We start from the raw sequence: 22,895 nt of genomic DNA on the forward strand, positions 1-22,895 counted from the left end.
GGGTTGACTTGTAATGGTAACCAGAGTAGTCAGATTATCCAGTAATTTAAGGAGTCAGCACTAAGATCTTCAAGCAACATGGAATGAGTAATAACTTCAGCTGTCAGTGCACACATTGACAACATAAATCGAAAGTATCAGAAAGAAGGATATGTAATAAGATTCGTGGGAAGAGGATGTGCCAAAATTATTGTCCAGTTCACTTGGGTGCTTCCTCAATAAGCTGTAGCTCTGCCTGCCCCCTCTTCTGATCAGTCTACACTGCCGACCCTTTCCTGATTTTTGTGGAAGTACCTCCAAGCTTTGCAATTCCCAGTTTTTCTTTCCTTGCCCTTCTGCTTAATATCATTCAGATCCCAAAGCATTCACGTTCTTCCAATATTTAAGGCTCACAGTCTGATCCTATGAGACAAAACTACTTGTCTGAGAGAGATTCTGTGTGTGGTATACTCAATATGGACAATCAGTAGGAACAAGCAGACATTTAAGATGCCAAGCTCATTGCATAGCTACAGGGTAATGGGGAGAGATGTAGGGAGTAGGGGTGGCGGAGAGGAGAAAGAGAATTGAATCTTGGAAAAAATAAACAAAATTCTTGATCAGCTCCACTCTAGGATTAGATTAATTTCCACATTGATTCTGAACAATGAAAGCATCAAATCAGAGCAGAATTTTCAGAATCAAACTAGATTTGCCAGATTTATGCAATCATTTCATTTGAAAAATTGAGGCATGAAAGGAATTTCTGTGATTTAATAACACTTGAGTTAGTGATAATATGGCTTCATGGGATCTTTGATCATGACCTCTTTTGGCTTAGAGTGACCCAGAGTGACCTAGCCACAATAAATAAGGAACTTGAAGATCAGAGGCCACAGCTTAACTAAATACATACATTGTACAATGTTAACCATTGCCATGAAAATATGCTTGATGGTGAAACTCTGCTGCATACGCCAAGCACAAGCATGTGTCTAACTAGTACTTTTCTTTTAAATTAGTAACTAAAATGCAAGATTGTACATACGAGAAAATCTGCAGATACTGGAAATCCAAAGAAACACACAAAATGCTGGAGGAACTCAGGAGGTCAGGCAGCATCTATGGAAATGAATAGTCGACAGAACTAAGAAGGAAGGGGGAAGATGTCAGAATAAAGGTGGGGGGGGGGGAAGAGGCTAGCAGGAAGGTGACAGGTGAAGCCAGGTGGGTTGGAAAGGTCAAGGGCTAGAAGGAATCTGATAGGAGAGAAGAGTGGACAATAGGAGAAGGGGAAGAGGAAGGGACCCTGGGGGAGGGAAACCAGTGAGAAGAGCTAAGAGGCCATAGTGGGGAATAGAGGAAGAGGGGAGGGGGAGTGACATTATTTTTTGACCAGAAGGAGAAATTGATATTCATGCCATTAGGTTGGAGACTACCCAGGTGGAATTCGAAGTGTTGCTCCTCTGCACTGAGGGTGGCCTCATCTTGGCACAAGAGGCCATGGACTGAACTGGAATTAAAATGTTTGGCCGAATGGAAGTTCCATTTGTAGCATTTGGAGCCGAGGTGCTCAATGAAGCGGTCACCCAATTGTACAGTTGACTTCAGCAACTACAAACTTTCTTGTAGAAATCTATAATGGCATCTAACACCTGCAGTTGCTCATACCTCCAAAATTCTTCAGATAAGCTGATTGGGGTGTGTGGAAGCTGGGGGTCACAAATTCAAAATAAAATTTAACCATCCAGCACTGGGATGAAAAGAAAATTCTCTATCCACAACATTCAGAAATCACTACTGAAGAGAGTCAGGGGAAATTGGTCAGAGGATTTTTAAGACAGATTTATAAGTTTTTGGATATTAAGGGGACCAAAAGATGTGAGGATAGCACAGCGAAGTGGAGCTGAGGCAAAAGATCACTCAGAATCTAATCGAATAGTATGGCAGCTACAAGGATTTTTTGTTTCTTACACTGTTAAATGTTGTTTGAATTGTCATGAGAATGTATACTTTCTGGAAGTCATCTTATTTTAAAAACAACTTTGGTTATTGTTAAATTTTCCCTTTGCTTCATTTAAGATCATGGGCAAGTAACAATATCAAGTTAAGGCAGGGTGGTGGCATTAGGACCTATTGCAACTCATATCCAGAGACTGGCTTAAAAATAGACCCATCAGTGGGAAGCTCATTGGTCAAAGACAGTTAGTCAAAACCAATATGAAAGTTGTACAGTAGCAACACACACAATATGTTGGATATACTTAGTAAGTCAGGCATCTATAGAAGGGAATAAGTATTCAATGTTTTGGGCTAAGACCGTTCATCAGGACCGGAAAGGAAAGGAAGGGCAAGTAATGCATTGCCTCACACTTAAGATGCAAATATTGACTAGGTGATTCAGAAGTAGAAAAGCAGGATATAGTCTTCTAGTGATTAAACAGACTGCACACAAGTGAACAGGGAGATGAATTGGCAGTACTTTTGGTTACACAAGGCTAAGCTTGCAGTTCCCTTCACTGTAAAATTAGACTTTCAGTATGAGTGTAATTCTGAGAGAGAAACTTTCAGCACGTGAGTAATTCTGAGAGGGTAACTTCTGGTTAGGAAAAGGATTCTGATCAATTCGCCGAAAGATGTTACCCTGAATGCATATTTTGGAAGTACTTTTTTTAAAAAAAACAGGACTCTGGAAGCATCTGGAGAAACAGCAGTCGCAAGCCTTCATACAAGGGAAATAAAAACGTAAATAATTGGAGATGATCGGAAGAGAGCAAACTTGATTATGGAAGAGAATTTCACAGATATATTTCTTCTAAAGTAAAACAGTCAGTCTTCAGTAAATTTCTGGGATATGTTTGCTTTTGTTAAATTTACTATCACTTCTCTTCCAGAAATTTATTTAGATCTCAACTCCTCTGTAAATTGTCCCTCAGCCCTATTTACTTGTGTCAGCTTGTTCTTGTCCTCAGGACTAATTTCTTCACATTTAGTTTTTAACCCCTTGTTAGTCTCTTCTCACCTACACTTGCAACACCTCACACCTTGCACCACATCAACACAGTGTTTCCTCCCCCAAACAAGAACACCCCTTTCCCCACCAAGACATTACGAAGGCTTTCTCCAAAGACGTCCAAGCCCAGCCCCTTCCATCACCACCACCCTCCTCCAGCTGTCTGAAAGAAATCTCACAACAAATAACTGGTCCAGGCTGTTGCTCCTCTTAATGTGATGAAGAATGTTCTTTGTAATGGTCCTCACTTTTTCTGGTGCATTAATGACAGGATCAGTGTCATATTATACTTACATTCCACGTAGAAAATTTTGCACCTTTATTTCCAAATTACCTCCCGGTCTCATTTTCACATAGACCACCTGCTGCCTATCTTTCTTTGCCTTCTCTAGCTCTATGTTAAGGGATAACATGAAAAAATGTACTTCATATCAAAAGAACAGGCAGGAAGGCATAGGCAGTAGTGTGGCTCTGTTAGTAAGAGATAGAATTACATCTTTAGAAAGAGGTGACATAGGGTCAGAAAATGTTCAATCATTGTGGGCAGAGTTAAGAAATTGCAAGGGTAAAAAAACATTATGGAAATCTTATCAAATAGTAGCTAAATGTGGGGTTAAGATTGCAAAGGGAATAATTCACAAGGCGCATGAAGTTTTCAAATGACAGGGGTAGGCAACCATGGCTAACAAAGGAAGTTAAGGACTGCATAAAAGCCAAGGAAAGGGCATATAAGGTAGCAAAAGTGAATGGAAAACACAAAGTACGCTGCAGATGCTGTGGTCAAATCAACACGTACAAACAAGCTGGAGGAACTCAGCAGGTCGGCCAGCATCCGTTGAAACGAGCAGTCAACGTTTTGGGCCGAGACCTTTAATCAGGACTGAAGAAGGAAGGGGCAGGGACCCTATAAAGAAGGTGCCAGGGAAAAACCAATAAGAGGAAAGATCAAGGGGTGGGGGAAGTTGGATGATTTGGAAGCTTTGAAAATCCAACAAAAGACAACTAAAAACGCTATAAGGAGGGAAAAGATGAAATATGAGGGCAGACTAGCCAATAATATAAAGCAGGATACCAAAAGTTTTTTCAGTTATATAAAGAGTAAAAGGGAGAAGAGTAGAGACATAACATTGTCTTCGAAGGTCCGTATAGTCAAGTCTATGGTATTTCCATTTGTGATGTATGGCTCTCAGAAATGGACTGTTAGTAAGGCTGAATACAAAAGAATCAATGCCTTTGAATTTGGATGCTGGAGGAAAGTGTTAAGATTTTGTTGGACAGCAAGACGATCCAACAAGTCAATACTTGAAGAAATACAGCCAGATTGCTCACTAGGAGGCTTGATTATGAGTCAAAAGCTCAAATATTTTGGCCACATCATGAGAAGACAGGATTCCTTGGAGAAGATTCTCATGTTAGGCAAAACAGAAAGTAAAAGAAGCAGAGGATGACGGAGGCCATGATGGATAGGTAATATCACTCAGACAGTGTATGACCTTGGGGGATCTTAGAGAGGCAATTTCCAACAAGAAGGCTTGGTGTGCAGGAGTCCATGAAGTCATGAAGAGTCGGACTCGACAACAACTGAACAACAAAAAAGGGAGGTATTATACCATTGGAAAATGATGCTAGTGAAGTAGTAATGGGGGACAATGAAATGGCAGATGAACTTAATGAGAACTTTGCATCTATCTTTACTGTGGAAGATACTAGCGGTGTGCCAGATGTCCATGAGTGTCTGGGAGCTGGAGTGAGTGTCATCACTATTACAAAGGAAAAAGTGCTAGGCAAACACAAAGGTCTTAACGTGGATAAATCACCTGGACCAGATGGACTACATGCCAGAGTCCCGAGAGGGGTTGCTGAGGAGATAGCGGATGCATTCATTATGATATTTCAAGAATCACTTGACTCTAGCATAGTCCTGGAGGACTGGAAGATTGCAAATGTCACTCCACTCTTCAAGAAAGGAGAAAGGCAAAAGAAAGGAAATTATAGGCCAGTTAGCCTATAATCTCAGTGGTTGGGGAGGTGTTGGAGACTTATTAAGGGTGAGGTTTTGGGGTACTTGGAAACTGATAAAATAAGTCAAAGTCAGCATGGTTTCTGTAAAGGGAAATCATGCCTGACAAATCTGTTAGAGTTCTTTGAGGAAGTAACAAGCAGGGTGAGCAAAGGAAGGGCAGTGGATGTCATTTACTTGGATTTTCAGAAGGCATGTTTGATGAGGTGCCACACACAAGGCTGCTTAACAAGACAAAATCCAATGGCATTACAGGAATGATAGCATGGATAGCGGAATGGCTGACAGGCAGGAGTCAGCAAGTGGGAAAAAATGGGGCCTTTTCTGGTTGGCTGACGGTGAATAGTGGTGTTGCTCAGGGGTCAGTATTGGGACTACTGTTTTTCACATTGTTTCAAAATGATTTAGGTTATGGAATTGATGGCTTTGTGGAAAGTTTGTTAATGATATGAAGGTAGGTGGGGGGATAGGTAATACTGAGGAAGCAATGCAATTGCAGCAGGACTTAGACACATTGGAAGAAAGGGCAAGAAAGTGGCAGATGGAATATAGTGTTAGGAAATGTATGATAATGCATTTTGGTAAAAGGAACAATAGTGCAGACTATTATCTAAGTGGGGAGAAGGTTCAAACATCAGAGGTACAAAGGGACTTAGGAGTCCTCGTGCAGACTCCTAGAAGGTTAATTTGCAGGTTGAGTCTGTGGTAAAGGCAGCAAATACAGTGTTGGCATTTATTTCAAGGGTATTAGAATATAAAAGCAGGGAGATAATGCTGAGCCTTTATAAGACACTAGCCAGGCTGCACAAGGAGTATTGTCAAAAGTTTTGGGCCTCCCTATCTCAGAAAGGATCTCTTGTCATCGGAGAGAGTCCTGAGAGGTTCACAAGGATGATTCTGGGAATGAAGGGTTAACAGATGAGGAATGTTTGGCAGCTTTAAGCCTGTACTCACTGGAATTTAGAAGAATGCTGGGGTATCTAATTGAAACCTACTGAATGTTGAAAGGACTAGATAGGGTGGATGTAGAGAGGATGTTCTCTCTGGTGGGGGTATCCATAACTAGAGGGCATAGCCTCAAATTTGGGGTGGGGGGGGAGCCTTCAGAACAGAAGTAAGGAGGAATCTTTTTAGCCGGAGAGTAGTGAATCTGTGAAATGCTCTGCCACAGACTGCTTTGGAGGCCAAGTCCGAGTGTTTATTTAAGACAGAAGTTGATAGTTTCCTGATCGGTCAGGGCATCAATGTATATGGTGAGAAGACAGATGTATGGGGCTGAGTGGGATCTGGGATCAGCCATGAAAGAATGGTGGAGCAGACTTGATGGGTTGAATGGCCTAATTCTGCTCCTATGTCTTGGCTAGTAACCAGCGTCCAGAATAAACCCACCAACACCAAAGCTACCTTGACGAGACTTTCTCCCATGTGCTTCTTGTAAGAACTCCATTCTGTTTTTCCAGCTTTTGTTTTTAATCACATCTGTTCTGATGACGTCAGCCTACAACATAATTCTCCTAGAATGCTTTTCATTTTCTTCTCTCACCATCCAGTTTGACTCGACCCTTTGTCTTTCTACAATGCTGTTCTCTTCCCTTTCATTCCACACTCTTCATACACAATAGATCAATGTCAGCGAATTCCAATGTGATACTGGTTCACTCCTCCTGCTTTATCAATTTGCACATACCTTCCTACACAAGGTGGAACAGTTGCTTTTTCACCTTCCCACCTGTCAATGGACCCTCTTTTTCCAGATGAAGTAGGAATTTACTTCTACATTCAATTCAGAATACTACATTCACCAACTCTTTTCTCACTAGTCCTATGCCTTCTAAATTTTCCCATAGAATGGGGATAATCTTCAGATCTAATGGGAAACTGTTCAACCTACGGTGATTATATTCCAAGATCACACAATCTTTAGATGTTGAGCTCAGCAGTATGCATGTGCCATCGTTTTTTAAAAATTTTTTAAATTCAATTTTTAAGATAGTTACATAGAATGAATAGAATAATAGAATAATATATCAACCCTCCCCTTAACCCCTCCCCCTTAACATCCCTATCTAAAAAAAAAGAAAAAAAAAAGAAAGAAGAAAGAAAGACTGCCTGGATATCAGAAGATCCCCACATGCTCCATGGAATTCAAAATAACTTTAATATATGTATTTATTTCTTTCCCCAGAGGACCAATAACTTTATCTTCGGAGCACCTATATATATAATCCTATCTTTTGTAAATAAGGGCACCAAATTCTCAGAAATGTGTCATATTTATTCCTTAAATTATAAGTAAATTTTTCAAGTGGAATGCAGCTAAAAATTTCATTATTCCAACGATCCATACTTAAGTATGAATTCGATTTTCAAGTAACTGCGATAGCCTTTTTGGCTACTGCCAATGCAATTTTTATAAATTCTTTCTGATATTTGTTCAATTTTGGTTTTGCTTTTACCCTTCAGTATCACCTAGTAAAAATAATATTGGGTTGTCTGGAAGTTGTGTTCCAATAATTTGTTTCAATAAAACTCTTAAATTTATCCAAAAAGGTTGAATTTTAAAACGAGACCAAGTAGAATGTAAAAAAGTACCAATTTCTTGATTACATTGAAAACATTGATCAGATAAATTTGGGTTTAATCTATTTATTTTTTGCGGTGTAATATATAGTTGATGTAAAAAATTGTATTGTACTAATCTAAGTTGGACATTTATTGCATTTGTCATACTGTCAAGACATAGTTTTGACCAACTTGTTTCATCAATTTTAATATTCAAATCTATTTCCCATTTTTGTCTTGACTTATTTAAGTGTCTGTTTTTGAATCAAATTATACATACAAGAAGTAATTTAAAAAATTTTTCCTTTTTGAATTAAAGTTTCTATTTCATTAGGTTTTGGCACTAACATTGTTTGACCCAGTTTTTTTCTTAAGTAAGCCCTCAGTTGAAAATAACAGAAAAGAGTGTTATTTGATATTTTATATTTATTCTTTAATTGATCAAATGACATCAATATACCTCCTTCAAAATAATCTCCTATATATCTAATCCCTTTTTGAAACCAGTTATATAAATGTTGATTATCCATTGTAAAAGGAAGGAATCTATTTTGAATTAGAGGTCTCTTTGCCAATAAAGATTTCTTTATCTCATCATCAACATTTGTCTCATTCCATAAATCAATCAAATGTTTTAATATAAGGGATTCTTTCTTTTCCCGTATCCATTTAGATTCCCATTTATATATAAAATCTTCTGGTATATTTTCTCCTATCTTATCTAATTCTATTTAATCCATGCCGGTTTATCTTCGTCAAAAAAGATGCAATAAATCTACGTTGATTTGCTTTATAATAATTCTTAAAGTTTGGAAGTTGTAACCCTCCTAGGTCAAATTTCCATGTCAATTTTTCCAGTAATATTCTTGACATCTTACCTTTCCAAAGAAACTTCCTCACACATTTATTTAACTCTTGAAAAAACTTCTGTGGCAGTTGTACTGGTAATGTTTGAAATAAGTACTGTAATCTAGGAAATATATTCATTTTTACAGCATTAACTCTACCTACTAATGTCATTGGTAACATCATCCATTTATCAAGATCGTCTTGAATTTTTTTCAATAATGGTAAATAATTTAATTTATATAAATTCTTTATATCGTTATCAACTCTTATACCTAAATACTTTATACCATTTATCGGCCATCTAAATTGAGTTACTAATCGACATTGACTATAATCTCCTTTAGTAAGGGGTAAAATTTAGCTTTTATCCCAATTTATTTTATACCCTGATACCATATTCTTCCAATCCAAAAGATAATTTACACAATGAATGCAATGGGTTTGTTAGATAAATCAGAACATCATCAGCAAATAGATTAATCTTATATTCCTCCCGGTTAACTCTGAAACCCATAATATCTGAGTCAGTTCTAATTAATTCAGCTAATGGCTCTATCGCCAACACAAATAAAGCAGGTGATAATGGACAACCTTGTCTAGTTGACCTTGTTAACTGGAATGGTGTTGAAATTGGGCTGTTTGTCACTACTTTAGCTTTGGGACTAGTATTTAAGGTTTTAATCCAATTTATAAAAGATACTCCTAACCTGTATTTTTCCAATACCTTAAATAAAAAATCCCATTCCAATCTATCAAATGCTTTTTCTGCATCCAAAGCTACTGCCACACTCATTTCTTCCCTCTTTTGTGCCGAATGAATTATACTAAGAATTGAGTTACATTATCTGCTGATTGTCTATTTTTAATAAATCCTGTTTGATCCATATGTATTAATTTTGGTAAATATTTAGATAATCTATTGGATAAAATTTTTGCTATTATTTTATAGTCCGTGTTCAACAAAGAAATAGGCCTATATGATGCTGGTTTTAAAGGATCTCTATCTTTTTTTGGCAATACTATTAAAATCGCTGTCGAAAAAGATTCTGGAAGTTTATGTGTTCTTTCTGCTTGATATATCAGCTCCATAAAAGGAGGAATTAATAAATCTTTAAACTTTTTATAAAATTCAGGTGGAAAACTATCCTCTCCTGGAGATTTATTACTCTGGAGTGATCCTAAAGCTTCTTCGACCTCTTTTAATGTAAAAGGCATATCTAATCCCTTCTGTTCTTCCAAATTCAATTTTGGGAGAGTTATTAGTAATAAAAACCTTTCTAGCTCAACAACATCATTTTGTGATTCCGATTGATATAATTCAGAATAAAAACTTTTAAAGGCTTCATTAATTTCTAAAGGTTTATAACTAATTTTATTTGCACTTGTTCTAATTGCATTTATCATTTTGGAAGTCTGTTCTGTTTTCAACTGCCAAACAAGAATCTTGTGTGATCTTTCACCTAATTCATAATATCTCTGTTTAGTTCTCAAAATTGTTTTTTTCTGTTCGGTATGTCTGGAGTGTATTATATTGTAGCTTCTTATTGACAAGTTGTCTTCGTTTTTCTTCTGTCATATATCTTTGAGATTCTTTTTCTAATTTTGTAATTTCTTTTTCCAGTTGATCTATTTCTACCATATATTCCTTCTTAATTTTAGTATAACTTATTATCTGACCCCTCAAATATGCTTTCATCGCTTCCCATAACACAAATTTATTATCAACTGAATACGAGTTTGTATCCAAAAAACTGAATCTGTTTTTCCATAAAATCACAAAAATCTTGATGTTTTAATAATATTGAATTAAATCTCCATCTGTAAATCGGTTCCTCCTTATCCATTATTATCATTGTCATTATCAAAGGGGAATGATCTGACAATATTCTCACTTTATATTCCATACTTTTAACTCTATCCTGAATATTTGTTGATAATAAAAAAAATCTATCCTTGAATAAGTTTTATGCCTATTTGAATAAAATGAATAATCTCTTTCGCTTGGGTTAATTCTTCTCCATATATCAATCAAATTTAAATCTTTCATCAATGATAAAGTTAATTTTACTACTTTCGATTTTGTAACAGCCTTAGTTGATCTATCTAAAACTGGGACTAGACAAAAGTTAAAGTCTCCACTTATTAATATTTTATCATGTGCGTCGGCCAAATTCAATAAGGCTTCTTGTATAAATTTTGCATCATTTTCATTTGGTGCATAAATATTCATAAGAGTCCATAATTCCGAAAAGATTTGACAATGTATAATCACATTTCTCCCCGCAGAATCAATTAATACATTTTGTATTTTAATTGGTAAGGTTTTATTAACCAAAATTGTAACTCCCCTCGCCTTTGAATTAAATGAAGCTGCAATAGCATTTCCGACCCAATGTCTCTTTAATTTCTGATGTTCTATCTCTGTTAAATGTGTTTCCTGCAAAAAGGCTATATCTACTTTCATTTTCTTAATGTATGTTAAAATTCTTTTTCTTTTCACCGGTCCATTAAGCCCATTAACATTAAAACTTAAAAAAATTCAGTAAATTAGTCATTATTTTTAACACAGTTACTTCAATCTATAACAGTACATAATATCTCAGCTCTCATAGTACCTTGGGGAATCTCTTTAAAATTCTCCATGTTGCTACATGTTTGCCTGGATGATGGGGGGGTGGGGGGAGACACATAGCATGTGCCATTGTTGATGATGACATCAAAGTACATGAGAGCACTATGTTACACTGAACATTCATAAAAACAAATTACATTACCAATCTGTTGAGACCTCGCCATGGAAATTTCTAAATAATTTGGCCACTACTTGGTGAAGAAAGTTTATCATTGCCTGCAATGTGGCAGAACAGCCTTTGTTCAATTGAGGAAACTCAAGACTTCAAACAAAACTCATTGTCAACCGGGCAGCAGTGATCCCTGTCTTCCTATGTTCCTGAAACCTGGGCTATCTACAACAAGCCGATCAAGAAACTACAAAGAAATCACTAATATTATCTTTACAAATTCACTGAAAAGTACTGAATCAGTCAGTGTCATCTGCTAGGCCAAAAACCCACCTGAAGACTTTTGTCAGCTACACGAGGTAGGCCAGGTTGTTCAGATACCAGACTCTCAAATATGAGCTGCGTAACAGGAAAAGATTCAATGCTGTGCTCAAAGTCTCCTTGAATAATTGCACTGATTTTTGTGAATTTCTTGGTCTATCACCATTCAATATAGGGGAGCAGCTTTAAAGATTATATTGAGAACTTCTAGCCTATGCTTTGGGAGCACACAGAAGCCCTGTGTGGGTAACAGAGTACACCACTTCACAAACAACCCACTTGCCTGTCTCTTCAGGCAGATTCTGCTCCAAATGTGAAGAAACTGTGCTTCCCACATTGAGTAAAATGGGTTCAAAGGTGGTTATTGAGCCAGAGTTGAAGGCAGTCTTCCTTGAAGGAGAGGAAGACTGTAGTTGTTGCTTCTTTATAATGGAGAGATAAAACACAAATTGGGTGATCACTATGAAATATCATGTCTCAGACTCCAGTCTCTTAACATCTGAATTCTCCATTCTTTCCTTAGTCTCCTACACAGTTCCAATAAAGCTGGCACAAATTTGAGAAGGTGGACTTTGTCTTTTGAATCAGTGAATCTCAGCATTAGGATAATCAAATAAACATAATCATTTGCCTTTCAGATTTCCAGAATTAGGGTTTTGTTCTGGGTAATTTCATGTCAGTGTTCTATTGACAACTCCTCCAGATTAACATTTTGTTCTCTTGTCCCTATATCACCCTTCTTCATCTTGCACTATCATCTCTTCTGTCATTTAATCTCTTTTGTCCTTTACCTTTGGTTCACCACCATTCCCCCTTCCACAACACCTTCTTTGGATATTACATTCTGTTTCCCTAACTTTCCTGAATTCTAATGAAAGGTCTGATTTTAATTATCAATCATGCTTCTCTATCTACAGGTGCTGCCCAATCTGAGCATTTTCAGCATTTCCTGTTCATATTTCACATATCTGGTCTCTGCAACATTTAAAAAGTATTAGAATTACTCAGCATATCAGGACAGCATGTGATAAGATCACATTTAATATTTCAAGTCAATGATGTTTCATTATGTGCTGCCTTAACTGCTGACAATAGCTAGTATCCTTTAATGTAAAATATAGCCTGAAAAGTTAAAAGTCACGGTGATGATCATTAAACTGAAACAGAAACTGTTTCTTGGTCTATAGATGCTGCCTGACATTGTACTTCCTTTATTGTTTTTACTTAAGAATTCCAACATGTGCAGTTTTTTAATTTTAGAATCCTTTCTAAATGTTCTTGGGGCTTCTAAAGGGGGGGGGGGGGAAGCTCCAGATGTTGGAATAGAATAGAGGAAGTGGAAGCAAACCTATCACACTATGCTTATAAAACAAAATTAGAGGCATATCAAAGACGAGTGGCAGCTCAAAACTGACAAATCGTAATCTTTACTAAGCTATAACACAGCCAAAGTAGGATTGCTCACTGGGATCATGTTGACTGGTTCTGTTAAACGAGGCAGTGTTTTACTATCAAAATGAAAAGTCTGAACACAAGCTTCGAGATGCAATGTGGGACCCACAGATCCTGTCACAAGTGAGAAAATAGTACAGAGGCTAGAAAACCACAATAAAGTATCAGGGGATCCATGGAATGAGGAAGTTATCTTTTCAAGTCAAAGATCTTGATGAAGCCTCTTTAGTGCATAACATTGCCTCCTTCTCTTTCCACGGATGCTTTAAGACAATTATATGGAATTACTAACCATGAAAATATAAAGGGCTTTGGTTGACCCCTGTCTGTTTATAAAATAATCCAGGCTGTACACATAGGCTAGGATAAAAGTACCAAAATCTTACACAATGAAAATGATTACTTGTAACCAGATCTGTACCTGGAATACACAAAACCAACTTTGACTAAAAATCAACCAAAATTTCTATCTCTCCATGAAGAAGCATGACATTTTAATAAGAAAATTTAAATAGATTGCAAGCTGAATCTTCGATTAGTCTATGTGTAACAATGATTTTTTTTCAGCAAAGGACATAATTTACTTATTCAGTTTCTCCACTGAGCTTCTGCACAATGATTGTCTTTGCTATATTTATTGTATTAATAGGTTTTCTGAATTAATTTTAAGGTAAGCCCAAAGATCTTCCCTGCAAAATAACTTGTGAAAGTTGATGGAAAGGACTAATCAATTCCCATATGCATGACATAAGGAAAAGACTGAACACAAATGGTAGAAAATGAAGGCATTTCTATCAAATGCCAAATTTCTGACTTGAATCTTGCAGACAAATATCTGGGGAATCTGCAAGAGATTTAGGACAGAAATTATTATCTGTATAGATGGCAGGTTCCTTTGAGTAATTGTTGAAATAAGTTGCATTCAGAATCAGAGCTAGACAGACATTCACATAAAGTGGAATTGCAGTTATATTATTAGAATATAAAAAATATTAGAATGCAGTATTTTGTTGTACATTTTGGCAGCTTCTTATGTGATATTTTCTAGTTCATATTTTAGTGTATTAAAATAATATACTTCTTAGGAGCTCCAGGCTGAACACAGTAGATAAGTGAAAATTATTCACTTATTGGATTTCAGGCATCTAAGGGAGTAATATTAGGCATTCATCATCAGCAGATTAAAAATAGACAAATAATAGACCAAACTAGTTAAGAACGCATTGTTTGGTTGGATGACAGGAAAATTACTCCATAAAATTAACAGTCAACTTCACGTTACAGAGTTCCCCCAACCCCCATGTCTCAGAAAAATCATTAAATAGTCAGGACAACCATTCTGGCTACCTGCACTTGTCTCAGTCATTGCTGCGATTAACAGCAACATACTGACTAAATTGTACTAGACCTAGCATTATTTGCTCATGGGTGAGAGTAGAGAAAAATGAACATTTATTTACCTTTGAGTTCAGATGATAAATCTAATTATAAAACTGTAAAACAAATTTTATCCTGCATGATCTATCACAAGGATACTACCAATAAAACATGGATTACTATAATACAACTTGTAGGTTGCATTCCACATTGAGTGCACAAACATTTCTTATAAAGGACAAGGAAAATAATGAAACATCAATACATCCTTCTTGAGGCCTCTGCTAACAAAAGCTTCCTGCACGTGTTACATGTCCCTATGACTTTGAACTACAATCAGTTCAGCCTACCCTGATAATAGCAGTTAACCACAAAATCATCTTTCAGATTCTGTTGGGGGGACACAACAAAGAGCAGTAATTCAATTTGGAATCAAACTCATCATCTTATTCAGTTTAAGTAATACCTTGGAAGTGTTTTCTTGGAAATATTTGAAAATGCAACAGAGAAAGGCGTCTGATCTTTGTGATTAATTCTTCATGGAAGATTATGTTAGTATCATCCTTGGATTGGACTAATTCATATAATCTTGCTATGTAGGTGACATTTTTGCAGAAATTTGCAACCAAAGATTGTCAAATTTGAAAACTTGTTTTGTTCATTTCTCTAAATACTTAACTATGAGGGTCAACCATAGCTGGGAGTTTTCTCCTCTCCAGATTTCCTCAAGTATACTGTAACTGATGAAAGCAATTCGAATCTTATGATCTGGCTCAGCAAGCTCCAGACTGTTGTTAATTAGCATATATTCACAACTGAGAATCAGAATCAATTTTATTATCAATCTTACACGATGTGGAACTTGTTGTTTTGCAGCAACAGTACATTGCAAAGACACAAAATTACTATAAATTACAAAATAAATAGTGCCAAAACAAGGAATAATAAGGTAGTGTTGATGGGCTGTCCAGAAATCTGATGGCAGAGGGGAAGAAACTGTTTCTGAATCATTGAGTGTGGGGTCTTCAGATTCCTGTACCAGCTCCCTGATGGTAGTAATGAAAAGAGAGCATGCCCCCGACGGTAACAGTGGGATAGTTTGCTTCACTGATTGTTCTTCTGTATGGTGTTGTTGGCAAGTCTAAAGAAATTACCAGAATATATAGTCCCACCTGCACATTGTACCCTGGACTGTGGTACTTTGAAACTAGATTGCATAATTTGATTCCAACTGTTCTAACTACCTGAAAAATTATGATTTCAATTACCATATGCTATAAATAGTGGAGAGGGAGAGAAACACACAGTAAATATTGGGGTGAGGCATGCACATGCAGGTCAACTCTTTGAGTGATTATGCAGAAAGTTTGAAGCTAATAACTCATCTCCTACCTTAGGCCACAAACTTATCAATCACCCCGATGAGTTATTAACTTCAAACTTTCTGCATAATCATTAAAAGAGTTGAACTGCATGTGCATGTAATGAGAGCTGTATAACTCATCTCCTACTACCTCAGGCCACAAACGTATCAATCACCCATGCTGTGGACACTTTCTGGAGGTCCAAGATCCGTATGCTCCATGACCACTGGACTAAGTGTGTAAATGTAGGAGGGGACTATGTTGAAAAATAAATGTGCTAGGTTTTCTAAAATTGACTCTTTCTACCTTAGGCTAGAAAGGTAGCCTCATAGAGGCTAGGTTCAGAGTCTGCATAGCGGCATTTCAACAGCTTCCATATCCAGATTTGTAAGCCACAATGACTTTTCACCTACTTAAAATGAACGTACTAAAAATTCACAGAGTTCAAAATACAGAAACAGAGAATCATAACTCTGGATAATGGGAAGGAGTTGGTCTTCAGAAATGGAATAAATGCCAAAGCATTGATACTTGTGGGTGGCCTTTTAAATAACATTCAGACCATTGTTGGCACCCGATAAATGTAACTCCCAAAGCACTCAGACTTCCACCAGGTGGAATTAGGTGGAATCAATCACCCCTCATAAGTGAAAAATTTACTTTCATATTAGAAGGGATCACAGAGTACACAGCAGAAACTAAGGGTGTGTTAGAAATCATTGGAAGCCATATTTTGAATCTCTCAAGTGAAACACATTGATTGTGGGTCTGTCCATTTCATTTTGTTAATTAAGACTGGCCATTATTACTGTATTCCTAACCTGCATTTAAGACCTTTGGGAACACTATTCAGAAAGGGCAGCAATTGATGGAATCACTGCCTATCAAGGAATGCATATATTACTGCCATTCTGTAGTTACATTTTACCCCAATTTCTTAAACAAGAGACTTACTGTTGAATGTATTAGGAATCAAAAAAATATAATCTCACGATTATCAGAACCAATTGGAACACCACCAAAGGATGATGTTTGAGGTGCCTAAACTTAAAAGTTTTTGAGATAAGGCTTCAAAGGAGATTAATTTTGCTCTTTTCCTTCAAGTTTTTAAAATTTGCCACAACCAGCCATGTAATAAAAAAAAACGGACATGGAAAATGGTGCTGAAAGTATTCTGAGCCAAATTAAACAAAGCACCACGTTTCTACTGCCAAGATTTCCTGGTTCCACATAGTGGAAAGAAAAGGCTGAACCTGGGTTCAGAGTTGAGTGGTCCAGTCATCTGTTCTTCACTAATCAGATTTATGCTGGGACTAAGAGGAGAACACACTTTGAATTACTTTTTTTAAATGTATAACATCGATTAAAGGTTAGGACAGAGACATTTTTTACTACAGTAGAAAGAATATTTTCATGGAGGGGTGGCATCAGAAAGCACGAGTCTTCAGAAGGGTTTATTAAACAGATTACTCACTTAGCTTGGTACCAAGAACCTTGGTGCAAATGACCAAACATTGATTTGTTCAACGTTTGCATGAACTGTTTAATAATATGTGCAATATTTATATTATTAAAGTTGTTCAATAATAGTAACTTATTTATAGAGCACTTTTCATACAATGTAGTTCAAAGTGCTTTACAATGGAATAAGATGCAAACATGAAAAGACAAAGATGTTAGTTAAGAGCAAGGGTAAATAAATAGGTTTTGAGCTGACGTTTAAAAGTATCAACTGAGTCTGCATTCCTTATAGTTTTAGGTATTGAATTTCAGCGTTTTGGTGCATAGTCCACAATTGAACAAAATAATAACTACACTCATTGTATTTCTGGTTTTCCCACAACTGATGGCCTCACTTTAAGGAGTTAATATTGTTATTTCATGCTTTTGTTATTTACTTATATTTGCATTTGCAGTTTGTTGTTTATTGATCCTATTTACAGTTACCGTTCTATAGATTTGTTAATTATGTCTGCAGGAAAAATAATCTTAGAGTTGTATGTGGTGACATGCATGTACTCTGATAATAAATTTCACTTTGAACTTTATTTCAACAAATAGATAAATCTAGTCTAACTGATATAAGGACATGAATTAGTTTTTCACCATCATTATGTGACAGAAACGGACGTAGCTTTGCAATATTTCCTAAGTTACTGCTCAGGTCACATTCACTATGTGGGATTTAAATTTCAGATCTGAATCAATAACAACACCCAGGCTTGTTCCTTCTGATTGTACAAGGGGAGCCAAGTTCTCAAGTTTATCAAGAAGTTTATCTCTTTTGGCTTTGGGACCAACCAAAAGTATTCCCCCATTTTAATTTTACTTCCCATTCCCATTCTGATATGTCTATACATGGCCTCCTCTACTGCTATAGTGAGGCCATACTCAAGTTGGAGGAGCAACACCTTATATCCTGTCTGAGTAGCCTCCAACCTGATGGCATGAACATCGATTTCCCTCTATCACCTCATCTCCTTACCTACCCATCACCTCCCTCTAGTGCTCCTACCCCTTCCCTTCCTTCCATGGCCATCTGTCCTCTCCTATCAGATTCCCCCTCCTCTAGCCCTGTATCCCTCTCACTAAACAACTTCCCAGCTCTTTACTTCACCTCTCTCACCCTCCTGGTTTCACCTATCACCGACTACCTTGTATTTCTTCCTCCCCTCCAACCACCTTCTTGCTTTGACTTCTCATCTCTTTTTTCTCCAGTTCTGATGAAGGGTCTCAGCACGAAACAGTGACTTGCTTACTCTTTTCCAATAGATGCTGTCTGGCCTGCTGAGTTCCTCCAGCATTTTGTGAGTGCTTTATTTTAGTTTTATCTTCATTTGGTTTTAGGAAATTATTGCTCATCCGGTTGTTTTTTTGCAGCCATACCTGAGGTCGGAGTAGATGGGGTGTTATCATAATCAGATTTAAACATGATAAACAATTGTGTCTCATCTGCCTAACTGTGGAAATCAAAGTTTATGCTCTCTAATGATCTCTTCTGAAGGGACAATATATGAGGAGAGTAGGAGCCAAGACAGCTTCCCTGAGCAACACCAAAAGACACATTAAATCTCTTAGAAAATTGGTCTCTAGACAGACAAAAAAAAATTGTCTAAGATAAATGAACAAAACTAATTAAGGGCACAACCAGACAGGCCAACCCAGTTCTCAAGGCAATCTGGAATGTTGTGGTCAATTGCATCAAGGGCAGCACTTCGATCAAGGAGAATTAGAATCGCGACTCTACTGGCATCTGCGCTGAGCCTAAGGCCACTGACAATTTTGGTAATGGCGAGCACTGCTTGCTCTAAAACCTGACTGAAATTTTCTAGAAAATGTTGTTCTCATTCAGAAAGTTGGTTGAAAATGACTTTCTTAATAATCTTGCCCAGGATTATTTACCTAGATAGTACCTCACTATCAAGGTTTGGATTTCAGGTTCACATTTGATTAGAACACTTCACTGGATCACAAAACAAAACAAAGACAACTGCAACAATTGGTGGTGTATTTAAAAAGAGGCAGAGGCACACTCCAAAAAGCTTACAAGTTCATTATTGCCATTAAGAGCAAGAAATACCTTTAAGAATAGTCACATTAAAAAACAGAATTTAAGTTCCTCTTTTTTTTTGGACTGTGATCAAAGCACATTTTAAAGCAATTATACCTGTATATTTCACTCTAAATCCAACTTTACATTATTTTATCATTATTAATATATTAATTCATGAGTATATTATGTTAAAGAGAATTTGATGTCACAATTCCCTTTTCAATGAGCGATCACTAGAATGAGTTAAGCAACAATATTTCGTTCTGCAGAAACTGGAACAATGGAAGGCAATTGAGCACAGAGTATTTCATCATCAGCAATGACTTTAGTAAGAATCTTTACATGCTCTAAAGGATATTTAAGAGTGACGGAAATGATCAAATGTGAATATGCCAACAGTTCCTATGGACAAAGTTATAAAAATGAAAGTGCATTAAAACATTCTTGGGACGTAATGAACAAATTGCATTCAGATTCAGGTAACAGAATTTACAGCAAGTAGCTGCAGCATCCCAACAAGATCATGCTGGTATTTGGGTCCAAACCAATTTTCCTCATAGTCTGCTACATCACATCCATCCTTCTGTTCCTGTCCTGTACACATCTTTCACTACTTCCCTAAGCATTTATTGAAGTTTCTTCTCATGGGTTTCCCGAGCTGTAGCTTCCAGTGTTCTGCTGCATTAAAGAATTGGTTTTACATTCATTTATTTCATACCCACTGTGATTTTCTTCCATCACACTTTGGGGAATGGAGAATATACATGAGGTTAAACACGGATACCTTTACAGGGCAGCTGCATACGTTCCAGAAGACAGTCAAGATAAAAGGACCACCAACATGCCTAAAAAGTTATAAATGTTTTGGAGGACTACATAAAAGACTTTGACTTACAGTTGATGAACAAAACATTTTTAGAATACAACTTCCTTACAAAACTCGCAATTTTATATTTAACTTCTCAATAAACAAACTGAAGAACAAATTTTGTTTGAGAAATACCTTGTGCGCATTGTAACATGCCAGAGATAAGGAATAGAATAATATTCTCAAGTACTCCAGGTCAGATTTTGCAGATGAAAGATGAAAGGTTTTGTGTTAAACCAGGTGCCACCTTTTTAATTCCACAACTGTTCTCTATGGTACACTGGCACGTTTTCTAATCCATTTTTTAAGCAAGATATACTAATGGCTTCTCTAAGTGAGAGTGTTATTTTATATTAAGGACAGTTGTCTGTTGTGCTTCCTACTAGAAAAGGGCATAAGTTAATATTATATAATTGAATTTCCACAGGACTCCTGCAGCCAGCACAAAAAAGTGGAAAATCAGAGTCATCTTTGAATCCATGTTTAAGGACAACAGCACAATATGTTAACCCATTAAACCATTATCCTTGGTAACTTTCTAGGCATAATACATTTAATTACAATACTTAAAGTTCAGAAACTGAATACAAGATAAGTTATAATATTGTGTGTTAGTTGCACAAGGCCAAGGCTGAATTGTTACCCTACTGATTCTGTACTAGAAATTCATAATTCTTGTGAATTCTGTAAAACATGGATGAAGTTATTAGTAGTTATGTTTTAAAGTAAAACTATTTTAGCTAAATGTCTCCTGGTACCTGTCACATAATAACATAAACTTCCTACTACCTTATCTACTTTATTAGATTAAAAAGTGTCAAAAGATGGAAAGAAATCAATGGATTTAACAAAATGAAATATCTATAATTTAGAATATCAGAATGATCTTCATTGAAGAAAAAGTATAAAGTATATTGAAGAAATATTACTGGAAATATTCAACAGATCAAGCAGCATCTACGGAGAAGGAGGAACAAAGCTAGAACTTCAGGTTGGTGACATTTCAGTAGTATTCTTCAGGCCACCATGTTGGATTGCTAGATCTGTTTCTTTCACCACAGAGATGTTTGAATTGCTGATTATTTCACTGTTTCAGATTTCTAACAACTAATGTATTTTACTTTTTGATAGTTTGAAGAAATATCTGTGAACATTCAACCATGAATAATTTCCAACATAAAGAATGATAGAACATAAGAGAAGGCTTATTTTTGTAAACTAAAAGTAGTTGCTAAATAATAAGTTTAATCCAGTGTATATACTCACTGCTATTCCTTGTAAAACTACAGCAACAATGACTCCTAGCAATGAATACCTACCCACATGCATCATGTAGCTAGAAAGTTTCATCAAGTAAACCTTGTCACATTTCCCTTTTACCACACACTTTAATCAACACCAAAGGTAATGGCTTAAAATTTTCATTCATAAAATGAAAGTTTACAAGAATTGCACTTAATTATAAATTGTATGTGCGAGCACAATACAAAGCAGCTGTGTTGCTTTGCACTATGTCAAGTCAGAGCACTAGTCAACAAAAAACAAAGTCCCATGAAAATCGAAAAACATTTTTATAGTGTCTTAAAATTTTGGTTTAAACCAATCCACGTTACCTGGCAAGGACATTATCTACCTTGCTGATTAGCATCTGTAGTTTTCACATCACTAGGAGACAGTTCTAGAACTGGGTTTACAAAACCAGCATATTCAGAATTCCCATTATCATCCATCTCAGCACTGACAAAATCATTCTCCCATTCTAGTCCAGTTGAATCATCTGATGCAGACAAGGGATTGCTTCCAGGTCTATGAGTGCTCTGCCTCATGGCCGCTTGGAGAATATCTTCCTCTGTTCGAGAACGTTCTCTCATTGGAATCATTCTGTTAATTCCTTGAATAATTCACAAAAAGACACATACATTTAGGTTTAACATACGGAGTTGTATAATACGACAATTAAGAACCAGCTTTGCTGTACAGCAGTACATTGAGAATAATTTTCTACCATTTGTACAAATGGAAAAAACCCAGTTTTAATATTTTATAAAATAAAAAAAACAATCATCTACACATCACATAATCTGAAACATCTAACATTAGCAGAGTAATATGGACATTTAGAGAGTGTAATCAACAAGTGTTTTTGGGCAAAGAAATAAAATATTAGGTTAGGTGATCAAATGCTTTGCCAAAGTTTAAAGAATAAGATTGGTTGGAGGGAAATGAGGAGATAATCCCAATTTATAGCTTCAGCATCTTTGGACATGGCTGCCAAAAAAGATGGGCTAAAGTAACCAGTGGTGCAGTGCAGACCAATATTACAGCCAGGTAAGCTGCTTTAAGGATTGCATGAGTGTAGGGAGGAGCAAGGCCATGGGAGGATTTATTAGGTTGGAATTCTATATGGACCAGATCAAACCTGTCCTCACAACCATCCTGCACATTTTCATTATTGAGGCCTTCAGGGTTAATGGACGTGGTTTGAATTCCCATTCTCCATTCCCTAATCCCAGTGGATCAACTTTACGATGACTAGCATATCATTGAAGAGCTAAGAACATGGGCAGTACAGAGGTCAAAAGGTTCCTTGAATGGATCAGCAGAACACTTCTTTCCTTTTTCTGCTACTAATCCTACCTTCTTTTACTACCAGTTTCCATAAACCAGCAAATAAGACAATAAGACAGGAGCTGGAGAGGGTCACAGATTTACTCTAGCCTACCCTACCATTCAATAAGATCCTGATTAATCTGTCTCATCTCATCTCCATGCCAGCTCCCTGGAGCCCTCAATTCA

At 36.6% G+C, this 22,895-nt stretch overlaps 1 protein-coding gene across 2 annotated transcripts in view; it reads right to left on the minus strand.

Moving 5' to 3' along the window:
- Window positions 1-19,169: 19,169 nt before the first annotated feature.
- ap1ar (adaptor related protein complex 1 associated regulatory protein) overlaps window positions 19,170-22,895 on the minus strand; it is a 98,372-nt gene continuing 94,646 nt past the window's right edge. For both annotated transcript variants that reach the window (XM_073043047.1, XM_073043046.1), the window contains one exon: window positions 19,170-21,990. In XM_073043047.1, the coding sequence (XP_072899148.1) occupies window positions 21,725-21,990 (266 nt within the window). In that variant the 3' untranslated portion in view covers window positions 19,170-21,724. The remainder of the gene's footprint in view (window positions 21,991-22,895) is intronic.

This window comes from Hemitrygon akajei, chromosome 4 (genome assembly GCF_048418815.1).
Source record: "Hemitrygon akajei chromosome 4, sHemAka1.3, whole genome shotgun sequence".
Classification (NCBI taxonomy): domain Eukaryota; kingdom Metazoa; phylum Chordata; class Chondrichthyes; order Myliobatiformes; family Dasyatidae; genus Hemitrygon; species Hemitrygon akajei.